At 39.6% G+C, this 11,597-nt stretch overlaps 1 protein-coding gene across 2 annotated transcripts; it reads left to right on the forward strand.

Moving 5' to 3' along the window:
- Nucleotides 1–650: 650 nt before the first annotated feature.
- On the forward strand, nt 651–10,130 carry MYC (MYC proto-oncogene, bHLH transcription factor). 2 transcript variants are annotated; one of them, XM_044067031.1, is made up of 3 exons: nt 651–883; nt 5,364–6,021; nt 9,198–10,130. In XM_044067031.1, exons 2-3 carry the CDS (start codon nt 5,373–5,375, stop codon nt 9,803–9,805), a joined length of 1,257 nt encoding a protein of 418 aa, XP_043922966.1. In that variant the 5' UTR covers nt 651–883; nt 5,364–5,372; the 3' UTR covers nt 9,806–10,130. The 2 variants fall into 2 exon arrangements, with proteins under 2 accessions (XP_043922966.1, XP_043922965.1); XM_044067030.1 differs by lacking the exon at nt 651–883 and adding an exon at nt 3,992–4,263.
- Nucleotides 10,131–11,597: the final 1,467 nt, after the last annotated feature.

The raw sequence follows: 11,597 nt of genomic DNA on the forward strand, positions 1-11,597 counted from the left end.
CAACTCTACAGATTTTCGCAGAATGTCCAGAATTTTTGGCTCACATTTTTGTTTTTTGGGGGTTTTTTTCATAAAATTGTGTTTTTTCTGGTAAATTAGTGGCAAATTATTAAAGACTGAATTTAGAAAATAATGACATACAATTGATTTTCAGACTTCATACCCTTCAGAAAATGCATGCCAGTACAAAACCTGTTATTCTGTCAACTTTCTAAGTTTGTAAGAGCAATATTTAAAAAATGTCCATATTTTGGGGCCTTTGTCCCACTTTTATTTATGTTTTTCCCGGGTTTCTTGCTCTAAAAGGTTGAGAGGTATGAATGACATACATTTGAGTTTCAGCCTTGATATCCTTCTCTGTTATTCTCGCGACTTTATAAGTTTACAAGTGCAGTATTTAAAATATGTCCCTATTCTGGGACATTCCGAGAGGTATGGAGTATGCTGAGGTATCTTGACTTTAAATTACCGTGATGGTTTTCCTTTCACATTTTTTGATGCAGTATAGTGAACAATGGGTGGAGTACTACAACCACCAGAGGGCGCAACGCTACAAGTTAAAGTAGAGTAGATTCTGTTACATCACTTGTTGGGCTTTCTGCTCCGGCTGGATTAGTAGAAACTCAAATCACTATCCACTTCAGAGAGAGAACCAGTGATCTGCTTCGCAGTGTCTGATAACGAGTTTGATGCTTACTGGTTTGGCCTTTGAGCTTGTAGTGCACTGACACTCCAGCGCTTGATGTAGATGGTGGAGGGTAGTGGTCCCGTGGCGTAAATGAAAACAGACCAACGTGTTCCAGAAAGAAGCAGGACCCGAGTCTTTTCCGCGGAAGTGCTGCATTTTCCGAACCAGAAGCTAAGCACGTATTATTTCTAGACGGTAAAGCTAGCTTATTATTGAAATATCTGTTTGGGAAATATGTAATGTTGGTTTCATTTAGGTTTACCTGCACTGGTAGGGTTACCACCTGTCTGTCTTAATGCAGGACAGTCCCTATTTGGACAGTTGTGTCCCTGTAAGGGGGGAGGGGTATGACAATGACAAATATCCTGAGATTTGGGAGCATTAAATAGATTCCGACTTTGCTCTAATTGTATGAAATTGCTGTTCTGTATACGAGCGCAAATTACACAAAAGTGAGTGTCTGTGAGTATGGTTTGTTCTGCAGAATCGAGTTTCTGTAAGGAATGTCCAACTTTGGGCATCTGAAAAGGAAGGAAGCAACCCTTGCACTGTGCGTCTAACTTTAAAATGTTACTTTGTCTTAAACTGTGTGAAATAGGAACGTAAATGTGTAAATGACCCCTCCCCCCCACCCCCCATGAACATTATCTGTGTTACTTAACCAGATTAGTGGATTGGTCTGTAGTTAAAAGGGGCAATGAGGTAAAATAAGTGCAAAAGAGCGCTACATGTTGCAGTTTGCATTGGCAGTTCAAGTAGTAACATACAAAGAGCTAAAACACCGAGGCAGCATAGTCAGCTGTTGTGTCACTTATGAAGGGTGAAGGAGATCATCCGGTTAATAAACTCTGTCTGGGATTCTGGTTTTTACTGGATCTTATCTCTCAAATATTTTAATGTGCATATTTCTGCAGGTTCGTACGCCTAGGTTATAGTGCATTATTTTGTAGCCTGAGCTTTGTTTAAAAAGGCTAAGATTCATGCAAAATGACATAATTCTGTTGCATGGTTTGTAGCTGTTGGCTTACTGAAAACCAAGTCTGGAGGAGGAAAATGTGTTTGTAGGTAGCAATAGTTAATTCCGAAATGACACTTTGGGGAACTACCGGCTAATTAATTCTGTGCTGAGGGAGGCACCTGCTTTCTGCTGACTCTTCCGGCATTGTGGGCTGTGCGCTCTTTCATTATACTCGGTACTGACAGTTGTATAGTAAGTTATTTTGTACCAGAAGCTGTAGAGAGCCAACTGTTGTAATCCTTACCCCTCCCCTTTCTCTCAGTTGTCATTCACAGTGAAATCGTCAGTTTATAGCTACTGGAGCTTTTAGTAATTTAGTGGCTGATGCCGGTGTGTGCATATATACAGATATTACGAATTTTATTGCCTGCAACATGCAAAATTGAAATTCCTGAATACACCAATAGTTTGCCCTGCACGGCATTGCTTATATTCTATTAGATAGAGGGATTTGCCTGATTTTTAACTAGATGTCAAGCAGGGGTGCTGTTGTAATCTCCCCCCAACACATACACACATATACACTTAGTTTGAAGGAAAGGGCAGAGTCTTGATAATCATGACAATTTCAGCATTGTACTGGCAGCCTGCCCCCGTCCTCAGCTATCCCGGTCGGCATTACACATTACATTAGAGTTTCACACTTATTTTTAGAGGCAGACTGAAATAAATTAACTTTCTAGGTGAGTTAGAATAATATTTAAACATCTTCCCCGATTTTGGAACTTTGTCCCTGATTCTTGAGTTTGGTTGCTTGGAAATGTTTTAAAAAAAGTCATACTCTGTCTGCAAGATCTACAACCGTGATGCATTTGTCTAATCCACCGAGCTGCTGTGAGACTTGCAGGCGGCTAATAACCTGAAGGGTGACCGTCCATCGGATCGCAGTGGTCCGAGATAGACAATGCGTTTCTATCCATGCATCCGGAACCCCCTTTTCCCGTTTTTTTTTTTTTTTTTACAAACGGCACCAGGTTGCCACCTCAACAGTGATAATCATCTGGAGCCAAGGTTTATATCCCTGGTAGGAGATAATGTGATTATTTAAAAATAAATACTGATAGTAAAGCCCATAATGTAGAGCTGTGGGTGAAAATGGATTATCGGCAGCTAAGTGGTAATTTTAACGATGTTTGGCTTGCTGTAGTATCACATTTGGTAGCCACGTATACTTTTCAAGTGTACCACGTTACGTGGAGCATTCTGCAGTTTAGGTCTCAAAATGTTCATTTTTGACATTTATGTTATTTGTTCCACATTATTTAAAGTAGTGGTCCGCATTGTGCAGATGGGGTGTCGAGATCTATAGGTGGCCCATTTCTGCCCTGTTATGTTACTGTGCAGCTTCTTCTAAGGATCACTTCCAGAACAGCGAAATTGGTGCAATTTAGAAGGTTTAACGTAGATTCCGAATATCTGTATGTGATGACATGATACCCTTTGTTAATGATTTGAATTACATTCGTGGTGTGACCGTGTTTTGAATGTCATGTAACTTCAAATGTGTTTGTCAACTGCAGCACCTCGTAGGAATTGAACTTTGTTCTAGACTTTTTGAAATGTTACAGTTTAACAACTGCCCTTTGTATATGTGACTGGGGCGCTGTTCGTCCAGTTATATACTCAAGACTGCAAATTTGTATACCGAGTAAAACCAGTAGGGCGGTAAAACAAGTGTGTGTTCCTAGGTTAGGGCTTTTAAAACATGGTGCCATAAATAGTAAATGTAAAAGCAAGACGTATACGTTATGCATAAAATAACAGTTTCTGTAAAGTTAAAAAAGCAGACTTAAGACACAGAGTGCACTTTAAGCTGTGCATTTGGGCAAATGGGCTCATCTAGTAACATCACCATTGTCAGAGTAATACCCTGTGTTACCACGCAACACCTATCCTCAGATGCACTTATGTAGTACACCCTACAGTTTATAGCAAAGGGCGCGGCTATGCCATCCTTTTTCTTACTGTTCTTGTAAGGTACTATAGTCCCATGCTAGATGCGCAATTTGAGCGCCTCTTCATAAGGCAGTTGTGAAATGACTTGAAGTGAAAAGAACCGGGACACAAAACGAGAGGTCTTGCTCTTCAGGCAGCGCTTCTTGGCACTTATTTGCTGCTGCTGCTGCTACTACCTACTACTATTTACTTCCATGAATGAGTTAAAGGCTGATGAGACTACCGCCCACTGTGATTCTGTTCAACGATTTGTGTCTTTTACTGCTCTTTAAACCTTTAGCTCCACCCCTTTAAAGCTATAAAAGTTGTAGCAGCCAGGCGCTTCACTGCCTAAATAGAATGAGTTTTGACCGATTCATACGCTGGGTTGTTACATTTACAGGCTGAACCAGCAAGCTTTCTCATTACCTTACGCCAATTTGGCGGGAAATGCGACGTAACCGCCTACTATAAAGACAGTTGCAAGCACTTTTTCTAGCGGTGTTTTATTGCTAAAGCGTTTAGGAGGACTAGTGTTGCTGTGACAGGTCTTCCTTTGATTTTGCTGGTTTCCCCTCAGTTGTGCTCTTCGCATTTCCGTGCATCAAGGCGCTGTAAGCCGGTAAGGAACATCAGCTTTGGGGATGAATATTACAAGTTTTGTCACTGGCATTGAAATTTGGTGAATGGTTCATATGGGGAAGAAGTTAGCAAACGCCTTTAGGAAGTCCGTCAGCTGAAAGCCGAAAACTGCATTTGTCTGCCAAGGGATCTACACGTCTAGCAGCACTTTATTTCCGCAGAATAATCATTTGTTTTATCAGCAATGAAATGCCTTCTGGTTTTACAACATGAGTCTTGTTTATACTGCTCAGCTATCCAGATTTTCGCCTCCTATTATTGGCCCGTTCCTCGTAAAATGTGTGGTTTACTGACAAATTACTGAACACAGTAAATAATGGCATACATTTAAGTTTCAGAATTCATAAGCTGCAGAAAATGCATGTTAGCTCAAATCCTGCTTTTCTAGCAAAGTGCTTAATTTTATAAGAACAATATTTAGAATCAACCCCTATTTTAGGGCCTTTGTCTCCCCATTATTTTAGGCTTTGTCCAGATTTCTTGTGCTAAGAGTTTGAGAGGTATATTGTTGAATAACCATGAATAAAGACAGGGCTATATCGTATCCCCTTAAACTTGTAATCAGTGCTATAGCTTTATGTGCAACAGACCCACTGGTATTAACTATGCCATTAAGGGAGTGAAGTACAGAGTTGTGCTGCATCTTGTAATCCACCACCCCGGCGTCTTTCTGCTGCTGAATTTGCAAGGTTATGCTATAGTCCTTTTGGTTCATCACACCCATTGATAACTGTAAGATAAGAAGCACTTGTACTGAGTAGTAAACCCAGCTATGCTGCCCTTTTTGTGGTGGTGGTGGTGGCTGTGCTGTGTTACTATATAGTGCTGACAGAACTGTCATTTTTGTGTCTTTAGCAACTTTTGTGACTGCAACATAAACGTACAGTACTGCCAGACAGTTTGAAGCAACACCGTGAATGCCTCTCGGCGTATCAGCGCTGTAAAGATGTCTGTACACTGACACGAACCTATATTAAATTGTGGTTGTATTTGTTGAGTACATTTAGTATATGTAGTATGTGTTGCTGTTATGTGGTAGTTTATTGTTACTTTAATATATGTTTCTTCACTTTCGTATAGGCTTCCAAGATGTTGGTGTCCAACACCCCGAATAGAAACTACGATTATGACTATGACTCTGTACAACACTACTTCTACTGCGAAGACGACGAAGAGAATTTTTATCAGCAGAGTCAGCTACAACTCCCGGCTCCAAGTGAGGACATATGGAAGAAATTTGAGTTGCTACCCACTCCCCCTCTGTCTCCGAGTCGCAGGTCGAGTTTGAACCCTTATCCATCCATTACGGATCAGCTGGAGATGATGACAGAATTCCTAGGAGGCGATGTGATGAATCAAAGCTTCATTTTTGATCATTATGAAGATGACTACTGTGCTAATCCCATAAAGCAAGATTGTATGTGGAGCAGTTTCTCTGCTGCCTCCAAGCTGGAAAAAGTAGTATCGGAGAAGCTCGCCTCCATACAAGCAGCCAGGAAAGAGTTGGCAGCTGTTGCCACGCCAGCGCCCGAAAGCTCCAATATATGCTGTTTGCAAGATCTCTGCCCCAGCACTCCCTCTGCCTCCGAGTGCGTCGACCCATCAGTAGTTTTCCCTTTTCCACTAAGTGACTCAGCTGCTCTGAAGCCACACAGCAATACACCTGCACTGGCCAGATGCCCAGTACCATCCATGGAACTGGACTCTCCACCTAATACCAGCAGCAGCAGCGATTCTGGTAAGTTATATTATTCAGTGCATGAAGTATAGCTGTGCTAAGCTTAAATCCAGATACCGCTGTTAAAAATTACAGTTGTGTGCAGTAGGCACGCCTCTCAAGTGGCATGATTTGGGCATAGCGTAATGATTGTGGGCCGCAGATTTAACTGCATAGGCATTTTTTTGTGTGTGTCTCTGTATGAAAAATAGGAATGGGTTCGGGTTCCTCTGTCTGACGCTCTGTTATGATATCAGAAGGCCAGTGCTATGGTCGTTAGTCTAGAGAAGTGGTTGAACGTTTTGGGAAGTAGCTTCACATATGCAGTTTTAAAGCGGTCAGCGGACCATGGCTGCATTTATATATATTCTTTGGTTAGCTTTTTGTTTGCTCTGCTGTTAATAGTTTGCAGTGGTAGAGTTGCTTAAAACGTTTGCTTCTGTATACCATACATTGGCTTTTCAAGTTTATCTCGCTGATCTGGAAACGCGCATAAGGCGTTTTTTCACTACTTTGTAGACGTGTCATTGCTGTGGTGTTGTATCTCATAGTGTGTAGCTAGTTGCGAGGGGGCGGGGCAACATTTGATTGACAGTAAGTGAAAGTGGGACTCATTTCCGGGCGGCTTCACTGGTGTTGATTTCTTATCTTTGTCCGGGATATCCTGCTGTTCAAACTTCAATAGTGGATTACATAGGGCAAGCGCTAGAGTGTTGTTTTTTGATTGTTGAATGATGACATTTTTTAAACCTTGGTAGGTGGTTGAGAGAGTCGACCTATTCAGCCAACTCACGATTTACCTTAACGTGTCCAAAAATGTCAAAACAAACATTTAATTTTACCAGCCCTTGAAGAATCATGAGTGATACCCATGGATGTGCGGGGGCACTTAATGTGCCAGGGATTATTTTGGTGTGGCTTATTCTTTTTCGTTTATAGCTGTGTATACGGTAACCTTCATTGTTACCATATGGAATATTTGCCGTGTTTTTACAGCCATGGTGTGACCTGCACTTGATGACCCAAATCTTTCAACCTACTGCCCTCTTACTAGAAACTGAAAGGGCATGTATGCATTTGAGTATACATTTTTACCCATAAGAATTAATTGAACTCCTCGCTAAAAATGGACATTTTTTTATACTAGAACCCACAATACCTACTGTTTAAGTGCCTGTGGTCTGTAACAGTACAGGCCACATACGTGCAAACAATTTCAAGTCGTTTAACTTCTGTTCAACATGCAATTTTTACATATAATAGTAATGTGGTCCTGTGTACAGCATGGGTTAGCTGTCATGAAGTAAGAAAAAGTGTTTGGGTATCCCTTTGTTTGCAGCCAGTTATGACCACAAAACTTTAATCCAATATGCAGTACTAATGACATTGAAAGACAGGAAAGGGGGATTTTAATAGACTATGGGTGTGAATGTAGGGCTTTAATAAAGTATGCTTTTATTACTGCTGATATTGTTTTATCGAAATGTTTCATCCATTTGGCTTTAAGGGGCTGTACCAAAACGAGACTCTATAAAGTAAAATGTAATGCTGACTGGAGTGCACTTTCCCTTTCAGTCTATTATTTATTTATTGCATTTGTTGAAAGTCCACTAGGCCTAGAAAGAACCCATTTTCAGTGGAGGCTCGGGGAGAAAAGCTCCACATGATTACATAAGAAGTATACATGAGAAATTGACATAATTATATAATCTTGGCATAAGTACATAGAACAATGTATGTTGATAATTACATTTTAGCAAAATAATAGGAATAAACAGAAAAAAAGAACAAGTCAATATGTTAACATTGTAGAGTAGTGTATTGGTTGAGTTGGCATATGAATCTACAGAAGGCATATGTATCTGTGTCATGGTTAGACAGACTAGAGGAGAAGGGGATATGGTAGGAAGTTAGAATGTAGAGATTAAGGGGAGTTAGTTCTTGGTGTAAGTGGGGTGCAGGAGCATAGCCAGTGAGAGGAGAGATGTAGTTTGAGTGTCTTTTTGAAAGTGGCAGGAGTACTGATTGTTCTGATAGTAGTGGGAAGATTATTCCATAGCTTGGAGACAGTATGGGAGTACAACATTTGGCCCGCTGATAATTTGGGTTTGTTAACTGATAGTAACATTTTACTTTCAGACCTAAGTTGGTGATTAGGATGGTGCAGGTTTACTATGGAGGATAAAGAAGGGCAGGATTCAGGTTTGGTAGATTATTTTGTGGGCTGTCATTAGTTGTAGATAATTAAGATGGTGAGGGGATTCTAGCCAGTTGAGCTGATGTAAAGAGGAACAGTGGTGTGTGTAGTTTTTTGCATTAGTGGCAAATATGTTATAGCAGGAGTTTAGTTTTGTTTTTAAGTGTGATTGTACATTTACATTTGTAAGGATGGGAGCACCATGTAGAAGAGTTGGAAGCAGGAAAGTAAATGCTAATATGCACGCTTTACCGTGAAAAAAAAAGTTATGATGTAAGGCAGGAGAGCCTTTCCTAGATAAGATGCATCAGCACATACTTCAACGGGCGGACATATATATGTGTTGTAATCTTGTGTCTCTTATAAACAGAGCTGTAGTTAGGTGAGTTGGTGCCCTGGCTGATGTCCCCACCCAAATTTATGGGCAAAAAAGTCTCAAAAGGTATTCATATAGTCTCTTGTTTTGTTTGATTAGCACACTGATGCATCATTTTTGTTATATGAATGAAAGTACTATTACTTTCGCAGAAGTCAGTCTGTGAACATATTAAACTGGTACTATAATCATATCTAACATCTCTTTGCTGTCTTCACATAGTGTCATTTAAGTAGCCACAAAACCACAGTCATGACTCCTTAAATATGAATATGTGCCATGCATTTGTAATTGCACTCCGGAAGCATTCAGTAACTCATTTACTTTTGTATGTTAGCCTGTTTGCATGCACACATCTGCAAATGGGCAATTTAGAAGATTGTCAGATTTGGTATCAGCATTTCTCTCTTTGGATGTAAAAGGAAACAGGAGACAATGGTGCAACCCCAAACAAGACAAGTTCTGTGAATTAACCAGGCTGAGTGCTGCATGACCATAATCTTGTTGCAATAGAGTACTGTCTTGTCTGGCTTTGCTGTAAATGTGTAAAGCCTTGTTCACTATGTTATGTGTCTAGTTATGTCTTGTAAAATTGAAATATAAAGTTTTTTTTCTCTATTGCAGAAGATGAAGAACATGAAGATGATGAGGACGAGGAGGAGGAGGAGGAAGAAGAGGATGATGAAGAAATAGATGTTGTAACAGTTGAAAAAAGGAATTTGACAGGAAAAAAGTCAGACCCCGTTGCAAATATTGCTGTGATTGTAAAATCCCACAACAGTCCATTGGTCCTTAAACGGTGTCAGGTTCCATTCCAGCAGCACAATTACGCTGCATCTCCCTCTACTAAGACTGAGTACACAGTAAAGAGGATGAAAGCACATAACAGTAGTAGGGTCTTAAAACCAATAAACAATAATAGAAAATGTATTAGCCCGAGGACATCATCAGACTCTGAAGAAAATGATAAGAGGCGGACACATAATGTCTTAGAACGCCAAAGGAGAAATGAACTAAAATTAAGCTTCTTCGCACTGCGTGACCAGATTCCAGATCTGGCAAACAATGAAAAAGCTGCTAAAGTTGTGATCCTTAAAAAAGCTACAGAATATGTTATAGCAGTTCAAAAAGATGAACAAAGATTACATGCAGAAAAGGAGCAGTTGAAGAGGAGGAAAGAACATTTAAAGCAAAGACTTGAGCAGTTGAAAAGCTGGTGTAAATCATCTTAACCAGAAAACAGACACTTTGTTGTTTTAGATAGCAAATATGGTGGTGTACTACAGTAAAGGACTACACTGAAACATGCTCTTATGGACAGACTTGAAACTACACAACCTTGGTTTGAAATCTACAGCATGTTGGATTTCTTCCTGCACCTTGAAACTGCCTCAACGGAAAACTAATTTTTATGCTTTGTTTTTGGCACATTAGTATATGATTTATTTGTATTTAAACAATTTATTTTTTCTTATAAAAATGAAAAATCATAAAATTGTGCATTTTATATAGGTTTTTGATCTTTTTTAATGTACATAAATCCTTTATATGAAAACATATCTAGTGTAATTTTTCATTTATATGGTTTGCTAGACTTTTAAAATGGTTTTTATACATGTGTACTTATTTATGCTTCACATGCATTTTGTTGAGTAACTGAAATGCAGTGTTCTAGGATGCTTCTAATCCAACGTAGTACTTCTGTGACTGTTATATGCACCTTTAATGACAGTTTCACATAATGCAAATTCCAACCTGAGAATCACTTTTTCTCCCTTATGGGTCTGTTCTCTACAGATGGCCAACATTTTCAAAGTAAGAGTTCCTCTGAAAGTCAGAGTTGTCATGTCAAAGGGCAATTGTCTGTGATGTTTGCGAGTGGGAATCTATTTCTGTCCCAGTTGGGACCATTATATGTCTGTAAGGAAGTGTGAACTCCTGCTTAACTGGAGTAGCTGCCAGAAATGCGGTGCTTGAGAGTTAGCTTTTCATAGACTTAAGTCCCTGAATGCAGCTTAGATGACCCAGGTTCATTTAGCAGCTCAATTTTTGGAGTCTCCTATATTGAGGAGAGGGAGAATTGAGTGTGCAGTGCAACCTGTACTGGGGAAGGGGTTTGTTTGCATTTTGCTGCAGCTGTGGGAGTGACTTAAAACTAACCCACAGCTGGTTGAAATCAAGAAGTCTACTCCAGAAATCAAGAGAAATAAATTGAATTGTTTTGCTGGCCAGTAAAACAGGAAATTTTGAGCTAATTGTGAAATGTATGCCTTCTATTTCATTAATGATGGGAGGCATTCGCTAGAAACCTTTCCTGAAAATGTTGACTGCAGTATTGTCATGCATGTGATGGGCAATTCTAAAATTTATGGAATAATAAAAAACATAATACCTGTAAACTGAGTAATGGGAAGTTCTAAAATTTATGGAGTAACAAAAATGGGATACTTGTAAATTGAGTAACTGTATAATTAAAGTTATAACTCAGTAGTTTATGGAACTCCTCCCTTACAACAGTGTGTACTGAAGTGTTTTATTTCAAGGTAAGTGCGATGACCAAACAGATCTTGTTCAGTCAATTCCAGGTGATATGCCTCATTACTGGGGGAGATCTGGCTATAATCCAGTAATATTTGCTTTAATTCTTGTAGCTTTATACCAGATCAGGCAAAATAGACTGTAACCCTGTTGTGCTTGGTTTTGAAATATGAAGTAATTGTCCGATGTGGAACTGAAACTGACACCATTATTGATTGTGTCTGTTAGTTTTTCATGCTTTCTAAATTGATGCCACTGAGAACATACTTGATGCTGTTAAACTGGTATTCCGAAAGTATTCAAATAGTTTTAGGTATGGCTCTGCACACTGACCAGCATTTCTTTGCAGTGCTTAAGACCTGTACTAACACACTGTTACTATATTAGTTGCATTGTGCTTTTCTGGATAAGCTCCTGGTTGACTGGTATTAGATATGCTAATGTCCTTGATTTCTACAGTACCATATAATACATAAGAGTGGGAGT

This window comes from Protopterus annectens, chromosome 3.part1 (assembly GCF_019279795.1).
Source record: "Protopterus annectens isolate FY-2018-M chromosome 3.part1, PAN1.0, whole genome shotgun sequence".
NCBI lineage: Eukaryota > Metazoa > Chordata > Ceratodontiformes > Protopteridae > Protopterus > Protopterus annectens.